General features: G+C 36.4%; 1 protein-coding gene across 2 annotated transcripts in view; it reads left to right on the top strand.

The window, feature by feature from the left end:
• The window catches only part of LOC106061632 (atrial natriuretic peptide receptor 1-like), a 637,794-nt gene that overhangs the window by 198,347 nt on the left and 412,298 nt on the right, over positions 1-27,149 (top strand). The window contains exons 2-4 of one of the 2 annotated variants that reach the window (XM_056017421.1): positions 8,652-9,009; positions 9,220-9,416; positions 15,315-15,590. The exons of the other annotated variant lie outside the window; for it this stretch is intronic. Coding sequence (XP_055873396.1) covers positions 8,798-9,009; positions 9,220-9,416; positions 15,315-15,590 — 685 coding nt within the window. The 5' untranslated portion in view covers positions 8,652-8,797. The remainder of the gene's footprint in view (positions 1-8,651; positions 9,010-9,219; positions 9,417-15,314; positions 15,591-27,149) is intronic. 2 annotated transcript variants of the gene reach the window in all.

The following is a 27,149-nucleotide window of genomic DNA, read 5'->3' on the forward strand; positions in this document are numbered from 1 at the left end:
TCAACCTCTAACTCGGTAGAGGTTGGGGTGTCTGGCTGGGTTCTCTGAGGAGAACCTGTGTCAGACATGATGTCTCCTGGTTCTCCCGGAGTATTAGTTTTGACATGCTGCTCAGTCTCCATGCTCTCATCAGCGAGCACAGAGAACCTGTTCTTTAGCATGACAACAGGGCTTTCTTGTTTCTTCAGAGGTGTGTTCTTTGGCGGTGTTTTCTTCTGAGTTGGGGGAGGAGGAGGGGGTGGTGGGGGTCAATGTGTCCGTCTGTGTGGCTATGGATCTTCCTTTCTTAGCAACAGCCTGGGCGTAGGTCTTTGTCAAGCCGAATTGGCCCTTGGGTAGGGCCAGTACAGCCGATTTCGCCTGGCTAAAGGTACATCCGTTTCTTGCCTTGTACTCCTGCACGGCAACCTCCTGTTTCCACACAGGGCAGTCCTTGGAGTAGGCTGAGTGGCCAGCTTGACAGTTTGGGCATTTGAACTGGGCTGTGCAGCCCTTGTCCTCATGACCCTCTCCAGCACATCTGGCACACACAGTGTTCCTCTTGCAGACTGCCGCGCCGTGTCCATAACCCTGGCACTTGAAGCACCTCATGGGGTTAGGTATGTAGGGCCTCACTGGAACTCGTAGGTATCCTGCCTTCACATACTCTGGCGGTGTCCTAGTTCCGAATGTGAGGATAATAGTGGCGGTTTTGACCTCCTCACCCTCCCTGCGCCTGGTAATGCGCCGGGCATGGGTGACTCCTTCAATGCCCTCCACTATTTCCTTCTCGGAACATTCCAGTAGGTCCCTAGAGCTGATTACACCTCTGCTGGTGTTCAGACTCTTGTGTGGCATGACTTCCACTTGGAGATCACAGAGTCTTCTGCATCTTAAAAGCCAATCAGAGTGTGTCTTGCTGTCTACTTCTACAAGGAGTTCCATTGTTTAATGTAGCTTAGACACACTCTTGGGCTCTCCCACTACTGACTTGAGTCCCTTATAGATAATAAAAGGGCTCAACTTTGTCAGGCTTTTTCCCTCCTCTGTGCATCTAACCACCAGAAATGATGGCCAGGTGGCACAGCTTTTTGGGACCTCCTCTTTTTTATCGTCAATTCAACGTTTCTTGCCCAGACATAGGTCTGGGGCAAGTAGTTTTGTGTGTGTTTTTTTGTCCATATATATTTTGGTTAATTCGGCACCTGTGCTCCCCACCCGCCATCGAGTCCAACAAGGGGACGGGCCATTCGGATGTCCAGAATGAGCCCGCCAGGGCTACACAGGTGCTATACTCAGTCAGCTGCTACATCGGACATGTGTCCGATACAGCAGCTCCCTGATTGACCCTCCAGCCACCGCCCTCCAGCATAGGTCGACGACCTATGCTGGTAGCTCGGCATGACCAGCCGGTTGACCCAGAGCGGGCCATCTGGGTCTCAGGTCTAGGGGAACTTGGAGCCAAAGTATTGTGTTGTTGTGGTTTATCCTCAGATAGCCACCACTCAAACACCAGGATCTCTTTATCCCCCCTTACCCGTCGCAGTCCACGGCAAACGGACTGGTCTAGGACGTAGTGAGAATTTAAAGTTAAGGAGACAGTGTGATGATCAATGAAGGCAGACTTAGGAAAAGAGGAGGCAGACACAATGATAGAAAAGAAGTAGGGCACTTTTGAGCTCCAAAAGTGCTAAGGAAAGAGGAGCGCAGTTTAACGTCATGTCTCGGGACGAAGAAAGGCTAGGGAAAATCCGACATCATAATATTTTAGACAATTCAAAGGTCTGATGCCACGGTTACTTTTTTTTCTTTTCTGAAAGTGAAAAATCTAATTTTTTAAAATTAAGTGTGCAAGCAGTTTTTTCATAAAAAAAATACACCATTTTTACAACTATTCACTTTTAATAGTAACAATAGGCTATTTAGTAAGGAAGGTTACTACCATATTTTTAACACATTTATGCAAACGGTTTTAAATTCTTTTGTTAAATAAATAATTATACCAAAACTGTATCACAAAGTTAAGTAAGTTCTGTCATATTAATTACGGCATTTACAAAAAAAAAAATTATTTTTATTTATTTTTTTTATATTTATTTTTATTTAAAGAGAAAAAAAACTTTTTTTTTTGAGTTTTTTAATAAGAGATTGACCCTTTACAAAACAATTGGACCAATTAGATAATCATTAGGCCAGGTTCCCATCTACAGTATAATGGTAGTTCACCTATCCTCTGGTCTGCTGGACCGTTTGGGCACCACACAAGATCTGTAGACCTTCTTTCTCCATTCTTCTCTGTCATTTGCCTTTGATAGAATCTCATTCTGATATTCTTTCTGAAAATATTGAAACCTGTCTTTTTACCTGCCTGGGTGGACCACTTCGGGGGTTGATTTTGAGTTTGTGTTTCCATACAGACTGTCTTAGTAACCTTTTTTGTTATTGTGATTATGTTGTTCTACATTTTGATGTCCTTTAAATGTAAGATGTGAAACAGTGACTTATAACACACTTTATTTCTACTATGTAAATTGTTATCTGACATGGACACAGTCGGTAAAAAGTTCATTGATTCGACTGTAATAAAATGACGTCTGCTAATTGGGTCTAGTCACAGCTGGAGAATAGCTTAAACTAGGATGAAGCAAGCAAGTTAAGAATAGCGAGACAATTTGAGGACAGCGTGAAAAGGTGAGGATACTGTGAAAAGTTGAGGATAATGATAAAAGTTGAGGATAGTGAGATAAGAGGAGAATAGAAAAGTTAAGGATAGTGAGAAAAGTTAAGGATAGTAAGAGAAATTGAGGATAAGGAGACAGGTTGAGGATAGCGTTTTTCATAACGAAAAATGTCCTAGATGTCTTGGAACACTTCAATGTAGACATATGTATATGTCTTAAAAGCAGAGTTGCCTACAAGTACACATCTTGCGTATTTTGTACGCAAATGGACCCCAAAATACGCAAGTACGGTTTATCTTTTGAAAATACGCATTTCCCTCACCAAAAAAAAAGTAGTTCTTGCTAATCCTATATATAGGTCAGTGAGTCAATACTTGGAAATGGACTATTCTTATTAATCAACCATGAAATAGTATCGTTTTTTTTTTTTTTTTTTTGCGCTCTCTGGCTCTCGAAGATTTAAAATGTTTACTAGATCTTACTGATCTAAATAAAGCGGAGTTCCTTTGAATATGTCAGTTTATATGAAGTCTTCAAACTGAAGTCCTTGCGCCCTCCTTCAACACATCTGTTTGTTTTATAAAACAAATTTAAGCATCAGTAACCAGAATAAATAGCATTATCTTTCAACAGCTATTCAGCAGACTCAATAACCCAGCTTTTAGAAACAAGTTCAATGACTAGTTAAGATTATCTGTCTGAAAAAAAATCTTTAAAATGTTTGTTATTAGTGATTGTAGAGGATACCATTGCTAACTCTGCAAAGAATGGTCTGAAAGAAGAAAATCTTGATTATTTCAAAATGTAATAAAATATTTCCAGTGTCTGCATATCTCGTAAAGAAATTGCCTACAAAAACAAATACATTTATAGAATTAGATGTTTCTGATCCAGCTAATCAAACCATTACATCTGGTTTAAGTCTTATTTGAAGTTATTTCACTTGTAACAAAAATTCCAATTCTTTTGTATGAATTTCTGTTGCCGCTATTATGGAATGTAGAATACACTAGAGGCATTATGATCATAAAATCATTGCCAAGTGACAAGAACGGCATCATTCTAAAATAGTCTAGAATAAATATGACCAAGACTAAAAGTGTCAATATTTTGGTTAATGTACACAATTTACTATATAACTTTAGGCTGTGTTAACTTCAGCATTGCCACTATTCGTGTATGTAACGTGCTTGAAGTATTTTTAGTCTTTCCTGAGCATATTTCTTTATATTTAGGAAAATATACATTTGACCCTCAAAATACACATTTCCGGGTCTAGGAATACACATTTCCCTTTTGGCATGTAGGCATCTCTGTAAATGTCATTTTGGTACAGTTTGCTTCTAGCCTAATGTGACACCATTACTTGCAGCCTTGTACACGTGTTGCAGCGAAAGACCTAAATTGGACACATTGAAAGTAGTCTTCCATAAAAACAACAACACTAGCTTGTATTTATGGCTCAGTTTTACTTTTTTGTTTAACATTAATTATCTCAGATACATTTAATTATGAAATACGATTGGCTGATTTTGTACAAAACGACCTCGACTTTTATGACAAGACAAATTCTTCTTTGATCTTCGTCTATGAACAACTTGTTATCAGCAGAATGTTATTTCTAAATGTCGGCTCTTTATTCATAGAATGCTATATTTCTTGTTCAATTCTCTCCAGGTCTTGTGTTACTAAATTACAGTTCTGAGGTACCAATAATTTTGAATTGAATTGACTTAAAATTTCAGCCCATTCTAAAACTCCTGAAGATTTGATTGGCGGACCACCTGTTTCCTCCGTTATCTCACTCTACATTGACTAATCCCAGTTGAAACTTGATCAGAACTCTCCGGACCATAGTAGTCATGGAAAATATAGACATAAAAGAAGACGAGAATACATTCCATTCTTAATGGATTTAGAGATTTATACAGAACTTGTTGAATTTATTTAATTAAATTAGAGATTTATTTATAGACTGTGAAGTCGGTAAAAAGTGTGTCTTTTTTTTAAACTCACGACGCTCAGAGTGTTGCTTTAATAAGAGAATATAATAATACCTGAAACGATTTACTGGCATTCATGTGGCCCTTTCGGTGGCCCGATTAGGTACCGGCCCACTTAGCATTTGCCCGATTCCCATATAATAATAATAATAATAATAATAATAATCTTTATTGTCCGTATGGAAATGTGTCTTACAATTTGTGCATTACACCAAACAAAAAACATTATAACTATAAGAAACCAAAGTGTACATTCACACCAGACTCACTCATAATTTACATGTGACAAAGTTTATACCAGATTGTTCTTATTTAATGATTTGATTGCCAGGGGAACAAAAGAGTGTTTGTATCTGTTTGTCTTTCCTATCGGTGTCTTGTATCTCTTTTGTGATGGTAAAATCACAAAATCCTGACACAAAGGGTGATTCTTTATATATAGCAAGTCCTCCCCTGCTGAAGAACTATGAAAGATCTGATATGGCACGTAATGTTTAGGGGCAACATAGTGCTTCGTGCAGTGGCGTTTGGACATGGAGGACACATGTTGTTTTAAGTCCACAAAGAGTTTCAAATAACCTTTACTTTTGTACATTTGTTGTTTTTTTGTGTGTTGTTTTTGTTGATTTAGCGGTACCGTTATATGAAATCACCGTTTATGGTTTTTACAACGCGTATGTGAACTGACTGTATCTTTCTTGTATGATGGTATCTTTATTTCTTGTATGATGGTATCTTTATTTCTTGTATGATGGTATCTTTATTTCTTGTATGATGGTATCTTTATTTCTTTTATGTCTCTTGTATATTGTGCAATCAATTTTTGAACCAGTTCTGCTCATTCAGTCGTCTTCAAATTTTGAATACTACCTAATGCTCTATGACAACACATGAATCAATAAAAACAAGATTACAAAGAGAGGTTGTGTTTTCACACAAACTCAGAGGCGGCCCCCATCGAAGTCACCAATGGACCAGGAATATTTAAGCCATATCTTGTTTTGATCGTTTATATTATAAAAATTGTAAAAAATCTTTTGGCGTTTTATTTCACATAAAATCAAACAGGACAACACTTCGTCTTTGATAAGACTCTTCTAACTCTTCTAGAATAAGTAGAGTATAGATTCAACTGATAACCTAATAACATAATGGAAACCTCTCAGACAGTGTCGGTGGCACCTGATGCGGTAACTCAGGGTGTCATCCCTTCCACATCAACTTTATTCAGATATGTTCCAATAAACACTATTGATATTTAGTTCTTTTTGTTGAACAAATACATTGAGCTAATCACCTACTAGTATTAATTTTTACTCAAATGTAAAATAAGTGTCAATTCTATTATAAAATTTCACTGTTTATGACATTTATTCAAATGTTATTGCAAATTTTACAATGATATTTTATTAAAATTAGAAACAGACTTAACAATACCGAACAGGTTTCCTTTGTTATACTTTACGACAGAAATGGTATAACGTTGTGCTGTGTCATTTACACTTAAACTACCATCTAGACGTGTCTAGGCATGTTTGGGCACATATCTAGAGATTTTAATATAATTATCTTTTCCGATGTGTCTGCTTTTGCCATGATATAATTTTTTCAACTTGGTTGTCATCCCCAAAATGACGCTACTGCTCCCAGATACGTACATCTCCGCAACAATTTCGATGACTATATTGGAATAGACCGGTTTCTCATGCGAACAGCATATTGCTTTATTTCCCACTAGTAGGCCTACTAATCCTTATCATCATCGCTCTATCTACTTTATAGGTCTAGACTAGTTTTAGATAAAGTCTAGATATCTAGGTCTAGACCTAGAATCAAGACTAGGCACAGATCTAGAATCTAGACTAGGGTCTAGACCTAGAATCTAGACTAGGTCAAGATCTCGAATCTAGACTAGAATCTAGTTTAGACCTAGAATCTAGATATATAATCTAGATCTAGAAAAGAATTCGTATGACTTTAAATCTTAAAATTACTAATATTATGATCAGGATTAGATGTAGATCTAGTAGGCCTATTACTGGATAAAAATGCACTATGCTGTTCGCATCACATACACATCTTAATGTGATACTACTGTTTACATAATAAAAAAAACCTGCACCCCTAAACTGTAAGAAGATAAACTATTTCGTTAATAATTTATAGACGTTAATTTTGTTCAAATTGTTTAATACGTTTAAATCTAAATCTAGATCTAGATCTGGCCTCTATTGAGTGTAATTTAGATTGTGTCAAGTGTATCATGTAGATATGTTAAAACTATAACCTTCTCGTATCAAAATTATTTAAAAAAAACAACAACATTTGAATCAGTATTCTATTTCATGAGCAAGCTAATAAATGGAAAATCTATTTTATAATGATCCATTGATACTTTTTCCATTGTGACCTAACATGAAAATTTTTTGTACCAATGCGCGAATCTATGAATGAAGCTTGATTTATTAGTGAAGAAGTCTGTGACCTTTTTAAAAGACCTACCTCCCCTCAGGTTTTTCTCTTAAAAGTGGTGTATTTTTATTTATTTATTTTTATTTTTTTTTGAAAAATCTGCTTGTATAGATAATTTTAAACATTAGATGGTTCACTTTCGGAAAAGAAAAAAATAGACGTTGCATCAGAATTTTGAATTATCTAAAATATCATGATGTCCGATTTTCATTTTTTCTTCTAGTTTCTGAGATCTAAACGAGACGGACGGACAACATGCCACACAAAACTAATAGCGTCTTTTCCCCTTTCTGGGGTGGCTAAAAAACAAATTTGTCGTAATTTTTAATTAACATTACTATCATATAGAAAATGCTCTTAGCTAAGGGGAGATAAGCACCCGTTTAGATAATTAGCTGACTGTAATTGCAAGATAACTAAATAAATATAAATCAACTAAAATAAAAATAAAATAATTAACTGTTCATGTAAAGATTGTATCAAAAAATGTATGTCTTATTAAGGAAACCTTGTCATTCATTTGGTATCACAATTATCATTTTCACTAATGAATTTTACTTCTTCAAAAATTCTATTGCCTGATGAATGCAACAATTATTTCGTACCCACAGACAGTATAGAGACACTCGACATCGAGATAATGGCGTTATCATTAATGTAATAACACATTCATACAGCCATTTAGGGGACGCTCCCAAGTGGGTTCCGCGTGGATTCTCAAATACGAAACGTTCCCTCCACCATCCCAGCTACGCCACATATCCTCCTTGTCTGTAACTTATACAAACTAAAGACTTACAATGCTAAGATTATAAATTGTAAAAAAAAATAATTTTTTATAATAAAACGCACTAAAAACTAGTATAAATCAAAGCTTTGAATGAGAATACCCAACACTTAATTATTATTATTTTTTTTTATTTGTTCTTACCTTCTAGTGCGTTTGCATATAGGCATTGTTGTTTTTTAAATTTTCACTATTTATTTATGTGGTTTTTCTGAAAATGTTGTTAATGATTTTCTAAATAAAAAAAAAAAAAGGATTGTTTGAAATCTCTCTTCAAACTTATATTACATTTCATTTTCTTCCTAAAATTATCGATAAATCTTATTATCCGGTTTTTATTAAAACATTAACGTTAAATAATTGTTAGAAATCTGTCGAAATTTTATTATCGGTAATATGTTTTAAATAGATACCAGCCAAATGATTGCTTGACATCGCTCTTTCAACTTAAATATCACATTTATTTTTTTTATTTTTTTTTTGCAAAAACTTAAAAAAAAAATTCTACTCAAATCACCATAGTGGTTACCAAAACTAGCCTAGAATAGCTATCCAAATCCATACTATGAGACCTTGTACACAATAGTACCTTTACCATGTTATATTACTAAGCTAAATCAAAGTTATGTAATTTAATTATTTTGAATTTGTTTTTATTTGTTTTTTCCTTGAATTGTGGATTTATTCGATTTCTGAACTAAATGATGTTTCGATATGCATTTGTTGTAGCCAAGAAACTTTGTGTAGATTAATCACATAAATAGATAAAGTTAACCATTCAGCGATGACTCTAGTGTCATGTTTCGTCTGATACTGTGTGGCAGTTGTCTCGGGATAGAAAGCTTGTTTAAGCTTGGTGTAAACTAGCCAACAGGATGACCGTTAGATTCGTGTGTTACATTCTTCTTGTTGGAACTGGTTACTTTAAAACCTCTCTGGTAGAAAGCACTGTGGTATACCTAGCAGTCCTTCTACCCCACGGAACACAGTTTCCTTTCACTATCATGAAGGCCAGACCTGCTATAGATGTCACTATCACTAGACTACAGCATAAAGGAATCTTCACTAAGGATACAGTGAAAGTCTTGTAAGTATATCATTTTATTTATTAATGAACAGTTTACTATTTCACTCTATTGATGTCGTATTCTATAGAGAGTCTTCTGTTTGTTCTCTTAAAAACTAAATGCACTACAACTTTATAATTAGTGTGAGGGTGTGTGTGGAAGATACGCAAGTAATAGTCTTCTTTCGTATCATGCGTCCCCTAACTTTGTTATTGTTACAATATTTACAGATATGCCGACTCTAAATGCAGCAGCACCTACGCTCCGATAGAAGCTTTCAATTTTCGCTCTGGACACAGAATCAACGCTTTCTTAGGCCCTGTATGTGACTTTGCCTTGTCTCCTGTAGGAAGGTATGCTGCAGTCTGGAAAACTCCCATTATAAGTCCTGGTGGATTCTCCCATACATTTCAAGCAGAGAAAAAAGGTGAATCTCTATCCAAATATTTTTTTGTTACTTATTGACACATTAACCTTTTCAAATAACAAGGAAGCAACCCTCTAGAGGTTTAGACGTACACTCTTTGCACACAAACTCACACTTAATGACATCGTTTCGAATCCTAAAACTGGTTGGACATCTGGCACGATGTAGTTATGACAGATCTAGTGACGTTTCAGTTCCCACTTTAGTCTGATAGACCCGTTCAAGTAAGAATGTACAAGAACACAAAGAAGTAATAGTAGAACAGTTTCATTAGTCAAACTCAAATTCATAACAAGAACAAGTCCAGTCCTAAAAACGTTTGCAGAGAGCATTCGTTGCCGTCTTGATCTGTGATATGTACAAACACAAAAAGCATGTAAACAACTATTTTATGAACAATATCGCTCAATAGTACTTAGTATATAGTCTGCATGGAAAAGAATCAATAGAACCAATACTACAAAAGAATCCGTAAAATAATTGTTTACAGAGTTGATGGCATCATCAGAGGCGTAGGGAGCGAACCTGGCGACCTGTGCATCAGAGGCGTAGGGAGCGTACATGGCGACCTGTGCATCAGAGGCGTAGAGAGCGTACCTGGCGACCTGTGCATCAGAGGCGTAGAGAGCGTACCTGGCGACCTGTGCATCAGAGGCGTAGAGAGCGTACCTGGCGACCTGTGCATCAGAGGCGTAGAGAGCGTACCTGGCGACCTGTGCATCAGAGGCGTAGAGAGCGTACCTGGCGACCTGTGCATCAGAGGCGTAGAGAGCGTACCTGGCGACCTGTGCATCAGAGGCGTAGGGAGCGTACCTGGCGACCTGTGCATCAGAGGCGTAGAGAGCGTACCTGGCGACCTGTGCATCAGAGGCGTAGAGAGCGTACCTGGCGACCTGTGCACAGCGGCGTAGGGAGCGTACCTGGCGACCTGTGCACAGCGGCGTAGGGAGCGTACCTGGCGACCTGTGCATCAGAGGCGTAGAGAGCGTACCTGGCGACCTGTGCACAGCGGCGTAGAGAGCGTACCTGGCGACCTGTGCACAGCGGCGTAGGGAGCGTACCTGGCGACCTGTGCATCAGAGGCGTAGGGAGCGTACCTGGCGACCTGTGCACAGCGGTGTAGGGCGCGTACCTGGCGACCTGTGCACAGCGGCGCTCCACCAACTCCACTTTTTTCTCAAACAACAGACATAAAGATATATTTATTTATCTAAGGTGGATATCCATATCGTTTTCAATTATTGTACCATGTCGTTGCTTGAATAATAGAAACCGATTCTCAAAAATCAAATTGAAAATAAAGAGCTGGATACTTAATGAACGAGAAAACTTGCACATTCCCAATAATACTAAAAACAATAGAATGTATTGTCGAATTATCTTTATCTAACTTCGCTTCTTCAACTTACTATACTGTTTCCTGTGCTAAAAATTAGCTCTATATTTTCTTGGATAATCGTTATTCGTTTGTATTCCGACACTCTATCGTGTTTCTAATTTACTTTTAACAGTTTAGTAAAAAATTAAGACGGTTTGTACAATTCTAAATCATTGGAAATGTTTAAATCTTGTAAAGCATCAATACAAATATTTAAGAAATTCCAAAAAGAACGATAGCAAAATATTTAGCCACGACTTTAAGTGCTTCAAACATCTGATTATACCAAGTCATCTACACGTTCAAGTGAAAAGATCAGGACTTTGCAAAATGGTGCAAATGTTGAAAACCTTTTTAGATTAGTTTGTACTCTAAAATGTCATGAGAATGCCAAAAGCTGTCCCATATCTATCAACAATGGCATATAAATGTTTTGGAATTAAAAGTGACAATATAAGTGACAACCAAATAAATAAATGAGTGATTTTTTGTTTTATTCCATTTCTGTTTTTGCTCAAGAAAAACAAAAGTCTATAGCTATAAATATTCTGCTTTTGCCAACAGAAACAGTTTTAATCAAAGAATCGTTTATGTGATTAATAGAAATACTTGCTAAAGAAGCAGTTTCAATTTCTGAACAAAATAATTTCCGAGCACATTTTCAGGCAAAAGAGATATTGCCTAGGCATTGTATAAAAAGACTAATAGATCAGAATATTATGATAATGTTTCTCTGTCAAGTTACATATTGTTATATTATCAATTAGGATGTATAAACAGCACTGCTGTTAAAATTACAACTCCATTTTTATTGACATGACAAGAAAGTGAAAAAACTAACAGGAGACTTTAATACACACTAATAACAGACTTGAGAAAAACATGCGAGCACATGAACACACTGAACAGTAGGACAAGGGAGACAACAAGTAAACACACACACACGCAACATACATAAACATAAATACACATAAATGTAACACATATAAAGCGTTCAAAAAATATGGCCAACAAAATGTAAATGTATAATTTTAATGTGTGTAAATTTATCGTTGTAACATGTTTTAATATAATTGAAAACAAGTAGATCAAAATCAATGATATACATCGAACTAATCTCCTAGAAAGGAGGGTGCGAATTAAAACAGTAAGAAAAATGATATCCTCGCCTTCCTATAGCCAGTGTTCCTGCACTGCTCAATTCATAATTCTTTCTACTGCAACGAACTATCTTTTAGTAAGAAGTAAAAGTTCCCCCCTTCAGACCTTGCGATCTGTAGGGCTGATGATATTAAGGTCATCTGTTTCTTTGGCGAACGGATAACGAGTAGGGTGTCATGTGGCCAGCACAACGACCAACTGCCTTTACTTTCCCAACTAAAGTCAGATACCCATTAGAGTTGTGTGGACTCAGGAGTGCCTTGATAATCCGAAATTCAAAATTCAAAATCCCAGTCTTCATCGAGTTTCGAACCCAGGACCCAAGGTTCGGAAGTCAAGCGTTTAACCTCTCAGCTACCACGCCCGTTTTAGTAAGAAACGCGCTGTTAAAAAAAATCTAGAAAGAAGGCGTGTAACGGGCTGATACTGAAATGTACCAGGTACAGAGACATTCGAGGAAGTTGCCCACCTAACTTGTAACGGGCTGATACTGAAATGTACCAGGTACAGAGACATTCGAGGAAGTTGCCAACCTACCTCGTAACGGGCTGATACTGAAATGTACCAGGTACAGAGACATTCGAGGAAGTTGCCAACCTACCTCGTAACGGGCTGATACTGAAATGTACCAGGTACAGAGACATTCGAGGAAGTTGCCCACCTAACTTGTAACGGGCTGATACTGAAATGTACCAGGTACAGAGACATTCGAGGAAGTTGCCCACCTAACTTGTAACGGGCTGATACTGAAATGTACCAGGTACAGAGACATTCGAGGAAGTTGCCCACCTAACTTGTAACGGGCTGATACTGAAATGTACCAGGTACAGAGACATTCGAGGAAGTTGCCAACCTACCTCGTAACGGGCTGATACTGAAATGTACCAGGTACAGAGACATTCGAGGAAGTTGCCAACCTACCTCGTAACGGGCTGATACTGAAATGTACCAGGTACAGAGACATTCGAGGAAGTTGCCAACCTACCTCGTAACGGGCTGATACTGAAATGTACCAGGTACAGAGACATTCGAGGAAGTTGCCCACCTAACTTGTAACGGGCTGATACTGAAATGTACCAGGTACAGAGACATTCGAGGAAGTTGCCCACCTAACTTGTAACGGGCTGATACTGAAATGTACCAGGTACAGAGACATTCGAGGAAGTTGCCCACCTAACTTGTAACGGGCTGATACTGAAATGTACCAGGTACAGAGACATTCGAGGAAGTTGCCCACCTAACTTGTAACGGGCTGATACTGAAATGTATGAGACATTCGAGGAAATTGACCATGTACGCTTGTAATGGGCTCCTGTCCTCACTGAATTGTTTACGTAAAGAGTGTCAACTAGACAATGGTAGCGTCACTGGAAAACATTTAGCCTGATGTTGGAAAGTAGACGCAGAATTGCATTGACCAAGAGATATTAAAATGTCTTATGTCACAGTCCATTTTGAATCAATCTTGTTGCAGACGATTGTCTCACTTAAGAGATGAAACGAATTCACTTAATCGTTTTGTATTTAAAACACTGGTAATAATAACATTTTATCTTCATTAGATTTAATTTTTTTAAAATGGGATTTAAAGCTACAATGCTGATTCAACATATTTTGTCATTGAAGAATAAAAAGACGCTCCCCTCCACCTTTTGTCAACACGTCGCGGTATCCCGGTAACCTTAGGGGTGGGGGCGCCCAATAATTTGAGAAACGCTGGCTCTCAACTTTTAATTAACGGACACATAAAGAATTTATAGTATTTCTAGTGAAACCAATCTTGATTGTAGATCTCTTCAAGGAAACCAATCTTGATTGTAGATCTCTTCAAGGAAACCAATCTTGATTGTAGATCTCTTCAAGGAAACCAATCTTGATTGTAGAGATCTCTTCAATGATGTGACTGAACACTGTTATAACAATGTCACTCTTAAGCTGTTCACTAAATTAAAATTTAGAATCTGATTTGTTATAATATTAGTAACTAGACAGATATTAGCCGCTGCCCGCGGGTCTTAACTTGCGTATTGCGGATGTAGTCACTGATATAGTGCATTAGAAACAATTAAAGAAAATAATAATGTTATAAGTAGAGCGAATGCATGAATTCATGAATAAAAATTATGAATGGAGCTTAAAATAGCTAATTGACCTGATTTCACACGATATTAAGAATAGAGTTGCACTCATGTAAAAATGCTTTAGAAAAACAAAGTTGAATGTTAATTTGGTTAAAATATGAAATGAATGGACTATAATTATTATGTTTGCGAAGAGAAGTTATAACATCTTAGAGTTGAAATAGAGTTTTAGACCTAGGAATGGAAAGATGTGTAACATTACGGTATTGTCTAATGAAGATTGTACATCAGGAATTCTATATTCGCAGGTATAAAGAACGAATTTATGTAAAAAAATTATCTTGAAACAAAAATTTGAAGATTAATTTTATTAAATAATGAAATCAATGGACTATATTTTGTATTTTCATGTGTCAAAGTAAAAAACTATCTGCGCAAAGTGTAGTTCTTAAAATTAGATCTAGATCTAGATCCTTTCGATCTTTTCTCATGTAAACATGGCCTAGATCGCTGAAATTATAATGCTTTCATAGAGCTGGTGAACTTTTTTTTTTGAGGATCTTAAGTTTGTTTTAGGGCTACCATACATACACTACGGTCTAAGTAAGTACCTAAGGAACATTTCTGCCAAGTTTTATCAAGATTGGTCAAGCGGTTTTGATTTCTATGCGGGGAAATACGTACATACATACATACATACATACATATATACGCCTTACTTTCTACTTTATAGATAAATGTTTGGACCGAAAATACGATTATATTTTTGGATCCACAGTTTGATGAACATAGTGCGCAGCGTAATCAGCATCAGTGATTACATTAGAAATAGTGCCGAGTAGAAATCTCCTGTAGAACTAAAAATATTTTATATGGGATACAGATCAAGAAACAAAAAAATATATATTATGTGACACTGTCTGTTAATTAGAAAAAGTTCTAGATATTTATTTTCCAGAAATCAATTTTTTTTTTAATTTCTGGGGGAAAATGTATCTTGGGTCCCGCGAGCATCTGGGAGTGACGAAAATCATACTATGCAGCCATTTTTGAGTTATATACTTAACATTGACTTTCTAAAAGTTTATGCATACAAAGTTTGTCACAACCGTTGTCGCAAAGAAACCCAAAGTTTTTTTAATTAAAATACGGCCACATTATAAAAGCTTTTCAACTTCAAGCTCTGCTCTGTCTGCCATTACTTCACCCATGTTTTGTTTGATACTTCATGTGTCCGTAGCTTTAATTTAATGTTTAGTCTTTTGTTTATAATTACAGACTTTATGACCTTAACAAGAGTTGGCTTGACCTTTAATGGCATGGTACTAGGACTTGATGCCATCTTTAGAGTCAATCAATGGCAGAAGATCTTAGTTCTGTATGAGAAAGGAGGTTTTCCAAACCTTGGGGAAAGTATTTGTTTCCTAGGAGCATCAGCATTGATCCACTTTAGTAAATCCAAATTTCGGCTACCATATGAGTTTGATTTATTTGAGCCAGACAGACATGACATCAAAAAATTATTAATCGACAAAGTTGGGCTGAATTATGCTGGTAAGTAATTCATTTGAATATCGATATAGCCTGAACTTAACTCTACCATCATCAGATCTAGAAATTCGGGAACATTTTAAATAGTTTAATAAATATATTTCTATAACTAAATGTTTATTTTTTTTTATTTAAGTTAATTGCCAGTTATAATTGTAATAGTTCTCCTGTTTAAAAAATCCGTCTTAAGAATTCAAAAAGTATTGTACTAGTTTCCAATTCAATTAATTATTTCCGTTATTTATGTTATCAACATACTAAAACATTATTTTATGCTTACATTATAATTGAAGTGTCTACATCTGTTGACTTCAGGGTCTAAAGCTTTCATCTCTGGCTGATCGTACTTTCAGAAGAGCACCTAAAAACATTCTTATAAAAGCATAAATCAAGTTTCTCATTTACCCTCGTGTCCCTCGAGACTCTACAAAACTAGGTCCATCACCAGCCTGACTTCCCTTGGGAAATGATCCTCGCACTTGTCTTAGTCACGTGGAAGAAATTAAGAAATAAAAATTTATTAGGGTTGCAATTTGGGTCCAGAAATCTGTTGGACTAAAGTCTTTTTTTCTCTTTCATTAACTAGAACTGATTGTGTGTGTGTGTGGAATGGTCAAGATACAGCATGTAATAGACGAGTCTCTTGAACTCTTTCAAACCTTACAAGCATTCTCCTTACTATAGTTCTGCAATCTATCTTTTATCACAACCTAGTCTTTTCTAGTCATTTGATATATCTTGCGACTTGGCTACATAGAAGTTTATGACCTGGATCTAATTATAACAGCTTAAAAGGGATAATTAGCATGAGCCATTTCTGGCGCACTACGGTCTTGTGATTTACTTAGGAAATTTTTCAATCAATCACCCTTATAATTGACCCATGCTGCGCTGATCGACCCTAAATAAGCAAAGATAATTAAGTATTATTAAGTATGTGCTGAACAAGCGGAAGCAAATTTGATGCAAATTTGTTTGCAAACATTAAAATAAATGTTTAAAATACTTTAGTGCTAAAACAAAATTTTCTCATTTATCAGCAATACTTTTATCTGACAATCTAAAATGAAATTTCTTAATTTCTCATTGCGCTTTCGTCAAAACCTTTTGATATTTATACAATGAACTCGTGTTTGTGAGCAGTCTCCTGGACTATCAACACTACAAGGCCATCGCTCCAATTCATACACTAGTCTTTACTCTGTATAGTATTTGCGACTAAACTTCAGCATGTCACGAGTAAATGTCGTGAAAGTGACTTTGAAATGTATTGAAGCCATTTCATGAGAGTACCCTAACAACATAGCATTCAATACTTTATTTGAATGATTTTAATGTTAAATATAATGCATATGTAAGTGTAATTGATTTAGATTATATCTGTATATTTATATATTATTTATTTATGTTTATTCTTATTTATAGCTATTACATAATTTCATTTTATCATCAAGTGTAATGGGTGTATCCTGTGCAGAACTAAACTGAATCAATCAATGTATTAACACAGTAAGACTAAATAATGCACTCAACACTGCTTCAACGACGATGTTTACTGTTGTGTAAGGGGGGGGGGGAACTCTGTGTGGTCAACATCGTTCGGACCATAGTTAATGCTCAGATGTTCCATTGGCTATAACAGTAACAATCTAGACTCTAGATCCAGTCAAGTGGTTGACATCTATCTATTTCAAAACATTCTTGGAGCTGACACTGGCATAAAGTTCCCTTTTCAGACCTTGTGATCTATAGGGCCGATGACGTCCTATGTTTCTTTGGCCAACGGTTAACGAACAATGGCTAGCACAACGACTAATCGCTTTTACTTTCCCAAACTAAAGTTAGATACCTATTACATTTTTAGGTGGACTCAGGGACACCCTAAAAATACCGAAATTAAAAATGCCACCGAGATTGGAATCCAGGACCCCATGTTCAATAGCCAAGCGCTTAACCACTCAGCCAAAAGCATTTATGTGCATGTACGTCTATTTAAAATTTCTACGAAAAACTAAACAATGTCAAGGACACTGGCATTACCATACCATCCGGCCCACAAATTGATGACCGTGCGATGTACATCTATTATGATCTGGCCTCAGAATAATTCAAGTTTTGATAATATATCGATGATCGAAAACTGAACACAAACTGCAGACGTGATAGGTCTAATTGAACGTAGTGTATTTCTATATCGAGATAGTTGTAGAGGCTATAGGAAATTTTAATTTGTACACACATTTGCACAATTGAAACATTAATTACTTTGAAACGATTGGATCATGGAACCGTTGGATGTAATACAAGACAACTCTCTTTGCTCTTACTTCCATTACTCACAATAGTTATCGTTCTGTTCATAGTCTTTCTTTACCCACACTTCCTAATGTCCTATCTCTAGTCAGCAATTCATTGTGTAATTTGTTAATCGAGGAAGTCAAATGTGTTATCATTACCCTAGGACTGTACTGTTTCGTTATTTCGTGGTTGAATGTCACTTGTTTAAAAGCTTCGGAAATTGAAGACGCACAGGTATATCTTTATTCAGTCGGGATTTAAGTGTTCTGCATATTCGTGGATATGATTTATCTAACGTGGCTTGCGTTGTGCCTGTTCCTGCGTGAATGTAATCATTATAAGATTCATCAAGTTTCTTGAATCGGTTGTACCAAACTGGGTAGAAAATCAATAATTTGACTGCATCTCTCAGTAGAGGATTCCAGAGATTTGTAATTTCTGTCTCTCGATTACTCTTCTCCACCAGGGGCGGACTGGCTATATGGGCAAACGGGCAAATGCCCGGTGGGCCGGTACCAAATGGGCCGGTCTGGTAGCGACCAAAGAAAAAAAAATTCAATGCAGACAACTTTAAAAAAAAAAAAAGACAGCAGCAAGACACAATGGCCCGAACACGTTTTCTTGTTTGTTTGTAATTCTTATTACAATTAATTTTGTTTGAAATTCAACAAGAACATCAAAAAAAAACAACACTATACACTGTACGTATTATCATTGCAAAACGTTAGACCGTTCTTTCTGCTATGCACGAGCGGCATGGACTGCTTTGATGTCTTCGAGGCTGTGTTTGGCCTAATCATTTTGCTGGTCGGCATGGGCCTTTGATAGCACTGACATTTTTTTTGCTCCTTCCCTCCCCCGTCTTTTAATGGTTCCAATGAAATTTAACCAAAAAGAGGGATGAGAGAGGTTAAATTAGAAAACATTGATATAACGCAGCATACAATTAGCTCTTTAACAATACTTAATAGAAATTACCTTTAACACATACATACAGCCGCGAAATTGCAAACCACCCAACTTATCACAGCATAATATAGGTATAAAGCTTTTCTTTCTGCGATTTGAAAAGAAGAAAGTAAGTTTCTTTTTGTTTATTTTTAATAACATAGATCTAAAAATACTACACTTAAGGCTTACAAAAAAAAAATTTAATTAAAAAATAAATCTAGATCTAAATCAATTTTTATACTATTATAATTAATGGCAAAGTTATGTATTTTATCTTATCTTATATAATACAGACGTTACTTCAAAAAAGAATATGATTACGTCCTACGCGTCATGCATTTAGTCATGCATATTAACCAATGACTTAAATTCTACCAAGTGACTGGTTTTCCTGGCTAGCTCAGGCAACCCATTCCATGCTCTAATAGCACTAGGGAAGAAGGAGCATTTGTACAAATTTGTCCTAGTATATGGGACGAGGAATGTGCCTTTATCTTTAGTATGCTTATGCTTATGCTTAGTATGAAGTCATTAATGATGAAAATTATTAGAATAATTAAAAAATTTATACAGCGCTGTCACATCCGATATTTAATGAAAGGAGATTTATATTTTAAATAATGAGTCATGGTATATTCATATACAAATCGCGTTTTTGAGAATATACTAGGAGGAAGCAAGAGCTTTTCACATTAAGTAAGTGCCTCTCTAATCGTTCTGCTTTCTCATATGGGAAGCATGGTCGAGAGGACAAGTGCGCTTGAACTTGGCTTGGCTTGGCTACCTAGATTCGGGCAGAGTTGTATTTACTGAGCAGCTAAAGGCAGCACGGAAAACCAACTCCTAGATACCCCTCTCTTTCCACTAATTATAGGAAGAGAGTATTCTAAGGTAGAAAAAACGTTTGAATAAATGAAAAATTAGAATGTAATGAAGATTAATTACACATACACACACACTAATATATATATATATATTGTTACGATCTCTCCTCTACTATCCGGACTCTCTGCTCACTGCACCACGCGACACAACGAACTCAAAGAACCTCACAACTCAGGGCTCCAAAGTAACAGTAGCAATTTAATTTCAAATACATTACAACACTGTACAATTGGCAACAATATTACACTGTCTTTACAAAAACCTAGTCTTGCTCCGCCTGACTTCACACACCGTGCTGGTTCTCGCCTCGTACTGATCACATTGCGAGGTAACGTGAAGTCCAGTCTTTCTGACACACTCGCTCTTATATAGTGTCTCTACTGGCCTTCTAGAATCGGATGGAACGTTCTTGACCACTCAGAATGATCACGATCGCCGTGACTTGCGTGCGTAATATTTACACACAGGTCGTTGCCGAACTGGCGTGTACTGTCACTGGTCACAGTTGACCGCTCTTCCTGCGCTGGACTGTGGCGATTTGGATAGGCCAAAAACACACAGCACCACCCCCATCTGTGTCACCACCAGGTTTACAACAATATATATATATATATATAAATTGCGAAGTGGGGTAAAAAATCACACACCCCCACACCGAAAATATATGACATGCCATTTGTCGGCCGGTTTATATGGTAATGCCTGGGCCGATTTTGATACCCAGTCCGCCCCTGTTCTCCACCACAACTTTCTTGATCCCTGAGTAAAATTGTGAAAGATTTTCTAGCGAGGAAATCCTGGAATCTTGCGACTAACCACCCAAATAATATTATGCACATTTGAGTCAATATTGGTAACAGTGGATCTATAGATTACTGTATACAATAGTACCTATTATGTCGGGAAATTCATTCTAATTTATAAGTTCAGCGTCTTGTATAGATTCACCCTAGTATGTTCAAAGTAGTTCAAACTAAAGGACTATACAAAATTTAAACCTTATGTTGCTTGTTCAAATCGATTAGTGTCTATAGTATAAGTCACCTAGTAGCATGCTGTTATGGATCTAGATCTAGAGGATTCCATTATGTTTAGTAACTACACAGTCTGTGTCACAAGTTTTCTTATTTTTGATGTAGGTGCTAATTCATTGATAGTGCTGAGAAGTGCTAAAGTTGTAGACTCTTTCTTGAAATGTCATATGTTACAAAAAGTTACTGTGGCATGCCGGGGATTCTATGTAGATGTATATCTCTAGATCTAAATACTATCTTAGAGATTCAATAAATGAAGATCCTTTTCAATTAAAAAACAGAACTTAAATTCAAAACTTGAAATCACTATGTACAGAAATAAAACTGTATTAGATAATAACTTTGTTTCAGAATTCAATAATAAAATATTCAAATTTACTACTATATTTGATACAAATACAAGACTGATCTCTACAAATTCTAACTCAAAACTAAAAAAACGTCTTATCTCTACAAGATTTACATTCCAGACTGCCGTTCTAGATGGCGCCTATTTTCCAACTTCCGATTTGACACTTGGCTTAACCAATAAAATTATTTTCTTGATTGGCGTCTGCCATGGCTTGATTGGCGTGTATCATGGCTTGATTGGCGTGTGTCATGGCTTGATTGGCGTGTGTCATGGCTTGATTGGCGTGTGTCATGGCTTGATTAGCGTGTGTCATGGCTTGATTGGCGTGTGACATGGTTTGATTGGCGTGTGTCATGGCTTGATTGGCGTGTGTCATGGCTTGATTAGCGTGTGTCATGGCTTGATTGGCGTGTGTCATGGCTTGATTGGCGTGTGTCATGGCTTGATTGGCGTGTGACATGGCTTGATTGGCGTGTATCATGGCTTGATTGGCGTGTGACATGGCTTGATTGGCGTGTGACATGGCTTGATTGGCGTGTGTCATGGGTATTTTCGACACCTGCAGTCCCGTCCTTGGCATAGTTTATTTTAAATGAATACGTGACAGTCTGTAAAGTTCTTTTATGAATGTTATGCAATCACATTTACTGTATATTAGGTGACCGGCCCAACGGACATTTGCCTGTTTGTCCATATAGCCAGTCCGTCCCCTTGTAGGCTACTATCCATTTCCTTTATGACCGTTAGTTTGTTGCTCATTTGTTGTTTTTATTTTAAATGTACCAGAAATAGAGTGACAGTCTAATACGTAGAAGAACTTCGTGTGATTCTGCAGTGCAAACCAAAGTGAAAATAAAAATGTATACTTTTCACAAAGCTTATCACTCAGCACTTTCTCGATTCTGTACACCGGATACGCTTTTGATACGTTTTTCCGCTAGGTTCGAATGTCTCCCATTTATTGAACACCTTATTGAATACCAAGAAACAGTTGATTCGGGTGCGATGATGCCCACTGAAGCCGTCTGATGTAATGTGTAAAAATCAAAATACTTTTCATTGATGGAAAGACGTAGGCGATATATGACCTTATATTGATTAAAAACAATGTTTTGAAAATATATACATGTCAAACCACAGTTTTTAATGTGTGACCAAATAGCATAAACTTATTTCTAGGTAAATCATTAGAGCCGATTTTGAAACACAAGAATATATCTTTCCAACTTAAACCCATGACGGTTGCACGCTTAATCGCGAAATGTTTAAATACACTGAGAATTTCAAAACATTTTAAATTAAATTTTACAGAAACATCACTGAGGAAATATAGCAGCAAATACAAACACAAACATTAAAGGGAAAATAATCTTCTTGATAATATTATTCAATATTAATACGGTTATGCCCCTTTGACCGTATAATTAAATGTTACATTTATTAATTTTTATTAATTTATTTATATTTTAAATAAATGTGTATTAATTATGTAAGCATACCGAGTGACACTTTCTCCTAAGCTACATTACGATTCTATTAAACTTTAATTATTCATTTATATTTTTAATTTAACATATCAAAAGATCCACTCAGATTGGGGCATACAGTTATGATCATTTTATATAAGAAAATACAGATAGTGTTAGATATTCTCTCTTTTAACCACAGAACACCGAGCGTCATTCTATTTGATAATCTTTGTGAAATGGTTAAGTAACTGAAATTAATATAAAAAACATAGTCACAAAATATTTCACATAATTAGGAAAGTCTTTTCAAGTTCAACTTTCTGTCTCAGCACTTCAACAGTTAGCTCCATTGCTCCATGAGAATCTTCTATTTTGTAGGGACATTAATGATGAACCTGGAATACTTGAATTCTACTTCTTGTCTAGATTAATGTTGAAAGTATTTTTGTATTTGCTAAGTTTCATTCCCTCTTGGAAAAGATTAATTTGTTTTTTTTCAACTACAGCGATTCTTTAGATCCTCGAGTCTCAAACTATAAAGTGTGTACTGCTAGTTTCAAATAGAAAAAAAAAATTGAAACGGAAAGTTTTACATTGTGTGGAACTCTTTACATTCCAAGACATATATATATATATATATTAACATTATTAAGTTTTTCAATTTTCTTTATTTAGTTGTCTAGTTGTTTTTCTTTTTTTGAGAAGTAAACAAAGTTGAGAACACACACAAACTGTATACAAACTAATATTTCTTTGTAGTTTTGACAAACCTAGCAGCATGAACTCGTGTGATTGTGTGTCAAAGGGAGGGATAGGAAGGAAGCATATCACTTTTTGTTCTTTGTAAGCTACTGTCTGGCGGACTATGTAAGAAATCTTAAGCCCTCTGCTGCCAGGTGCTCTCTTCTATGTCGTTTAGAGCAAGCAGACGCCTAAGCTGGTCTTAAAGGGTGTGTGGGGGGGACACCTCTGTTACACTGACCACTTTTCAGCTCACCAAAAAGGACTGCATTTGACATACAGTCCACCTCCATACGGGATATGTGCACTGCTCCGCATAGCTGTCCAACTATTAGTAGTGCCTGTCCACTGTTTATAGTACTCCGTACTGGCATTAGCCAGAACATTGCGGTTGCGGTTTGCTGTCGTATGCCCATGATGTGACGCATACAGCTTTGAAAGCCCTTAAGATGTCCTAGTTGCTTTCTGTCTAGTACCCATGTCTCAGATCCATATAAAAGGGTTGAGAGAACCACTGTTTGGTGGACAATGATTTTTGTTGGTTGACCACATTCTCGCTTGGCGGCGTCTAAAACATGACAGGAAATGCGAAAGAGTTTGTATGTATTGTGTTTATACAGGCCTACTATAGAACAATAATAAATTGTCCTATTTTAAAGACTTGAAGAAACAGTTACCTTGACTCTTATTATATGTAAGATATTAATGGTCACAGTATCAACGAAGGATTGAGTGTCTTGAATAATCTGTTGACCAACCTCCCCACCAATCAAGTGTTGTCTGGACTCGCTATGGACCACTCTTGTCATTTACATTTGAAATCAATGTCCTAGGGGCTGAGTGTATTGATTGAACATATCAGTGCTGGGCCTGCCATTACGTGAGAAGGAGAAAACACATTTATGTGACATTTTTAGTGATACCTTAAATAGTAGACTCAATCAACGTCTCCATTGTTTATTGTTTGAGTACATGGTTGTTTTAAAATGATGTTACATTCTAAAATATTATTTTCTCTCCATCATATTGGCAGTAACCAATTTTTAGTTTTCTTTCACTTCCGGACACCAATTGTTATGACTTAGTCAAATAACCGCAACGAAAGGATTATGCTATTACTACGATTATCCTCACTAAGAAACTAGATCTAGAGACAAAGTAATAACAGATAATGTGTCATTGTTTTTCATTAGCTTCTCTTTAGTATGTCCCATGGTGCATGACAGTGTGCTGGGTCATAACACTATCATACGGATTCGCATGAAATTTCGTACGCAGGTTCCGTTTACCGTTTCCGTTCTTAGGTCCTGACATTAGTTGGGGAAAATTAAAGGTGGTTGGTCGTTGTGCTGACCACATGACACCCTCGCTAACATTGGGCCACAGAAACAGATGAACTTTACATCATCTGCCATATGGATCACAAGATATGAAAAGGGAATTTCTTCTTATTATTATTAAAATAAGAATCTTACAAAAGTAAACATAATAATAATAATTAGGCTTGTCTTCGAGTCCCAAGATTAGTGAGGAATGGAGTATTTCCCGTTGCTATTTTGCCACATCCAGGGCAAGCATAACCATTGTCCGCAGGTGGTCGATTTAGATTTTCTTTTCGACGTCTGCGTCTGTCCTCGGCAGCGGATTTTTTTTTTGGTCTCAAATGTGTATCCCGCGGCCTTTGTGAGTGACCTCCAGCTGTCTCGTTCTGGTAAAGACAATTAAAATTATAACAGGGGGAGGAGTGCATTCTATTTAAAACTAAAAATTATGGCAAAATATAAACAACAACATTAATTAAATATTCTTAAAGCCCTTTGCAAAACTTACTGAGAAGAATATGCATAATGGTTCCACACAAGTTTCTTGACAGAGGAAATCATGTTTCTGTTAGATTTGAATTCAGCAAAAAGAAATACAAAAATTAGAATCATTATTTCAAATGGTTTTATCCAAAACGTGTGAATTATATTTCAGTTATATGTATATTGAAATGTGTTTGGATAATCATGAAATTGTTACATTTGTTTTTTATTGCTGCTACCATTCATTGACTGAAGAACCATACAAAAAAAAAAAAGAATTTGAAAGAGTAAAGGATAGTGGGGGATAAGGAGAGGGAGGGAATGAAAGGGGAGAGAGAAAAATAGAAGGAGATAAAGAAAAAGAGAAACAGGACCGTCCGTTCAATGCAACATAGCAGATATTTCAATACACAAGTTTAAAGCTTATGTTAGAGGGGATCATTAACATGCGAGCCGTTTTATTCGGAATGCAAAAAAAAAAAAAAGAAAGAAAAAGGAAGTCCAAAATAGATCTCTACAGTCTGGGAACAACGACCATAGCCAACGTGCAAGGCGAGTAGAACATACAAACACTATTAATAATAATATTTATTATCGTTTAGAATTGTTATCTTACAATTGCACATTCTACATTTCACTACATTCTAAGCACACACAATTTACTTTCTTACCCTAGTTTTATCTAGACACCACATTGAATTTATTCAAACATTTAAGGGAACAGGAGTTCTTGTGTCTGTTGTTTTGTGATCTTATCTTATCTTATATAATACAGACGTTATTCAAAAAAAAGATTATTACGATTCATTTAGTCATGCATATTAACTAATGACCGAAATTCTGCCAAGTCACCGGTTTTCCTGGCTAGGTCCACGCTCGCGTAGCACTATGGAAAAGGAGTATTTGTACAAATTTGTCCTAGCATATGAAACGAGGAATGTGCCTTTAACTTTGTGTCTTTATAAGTATTTTATTATATTTTGTTTTTGTTTTTTGATAATTATGGTTTAGTGTTGTACTTATAATTGCTACTTACTTATGAGTCTTCTATCCTGAAGGCTTTCTAAATTTAGTGATTTTACTAAAGGTGTTACTCTAGTCAAGTGTGAATATTCATTTGTTATGAATGTCACAGCTCTATTTTGTGTCTGTGATAGGTGTCCTTAAACTTCTCTGTTTGGAGTCTGATTGGTCTAGTAGATCTATTAATGATCAACAGCAGCCAAATCCCAAACAAATATATACATTTTTTTTTTAGTCTTTATCAAGCTGTTCTTTTAATTTTTGTTTGCCTTTATGAAATGTAGAAGTGAGTTTATTTTCCCCAGTGGCGTAGCTAGGGTGGGGGAGAATTTAAAGATCCCTAACCCCCATTTGAGGGGGCCCCCAAATGAGTGTCCGACATTTGTTTTTAAATAAATTAAATATTACGTCACTGTCATGTAATCTTGCTTTTTTTCGTTTTTATATAATATAGATTAACACTGTTGCATGTATTCCACACATATTATTAACTATTTTCTTGCGGGGTTACTCTCAATTTGATTGAGTAACTTCCATAATGCTGACTAGTGCCGTGTTACTCTCAGGAAGTAACTTGTTAGACAGAGTAGTTTATTTCATCATGCTTAGCATTGAAGAAGAAACCTGGTAAGAAAACATGAACGTGTCGAAGTAAAGTCGCACTATTCAGAGGATTCACACAAAGATACAGCAGTCGAAGAAGTGAAAATGTCTCTTGATGAGAGAAGTAGTGCTGAAAAAACTCCAAGGGAATACCTTTTACCACAGTCGGAGAAAACATCTGAAGTAAATGATACAGATGATGTTCAACTTTTTTTCCAATTCACCCCAGAGATGGGCCAAACTTAAAAAAGCTGGAGTCTGGAGTTTAAAAAAGGAGAGCTATACAAGGTGGTCCGCAAGAGAAGAAACTACGTCGGCAGTCTCCTTGCATCTCGACAAAATCATCAAGCTGTTGGAGAAACTTTCTGAATCAACAACTGAAAGAACGGACACTAGAAGCA

This window comes from Biomphalaria glabrata, chromosome 18 (assembly GCF_947242115.1).
Source record: "Biomphalaria glabrata chromosome 18, xgBioGlab47.1, whole genome shotgun sequence".
Classification (NCBI taxonomy): domain Eukaryota; kingdom Metazoa; phylum Mollusca; class Gastropoda; family Planorbidae; genus Biomphalaria; species Biomphalaria glabrata.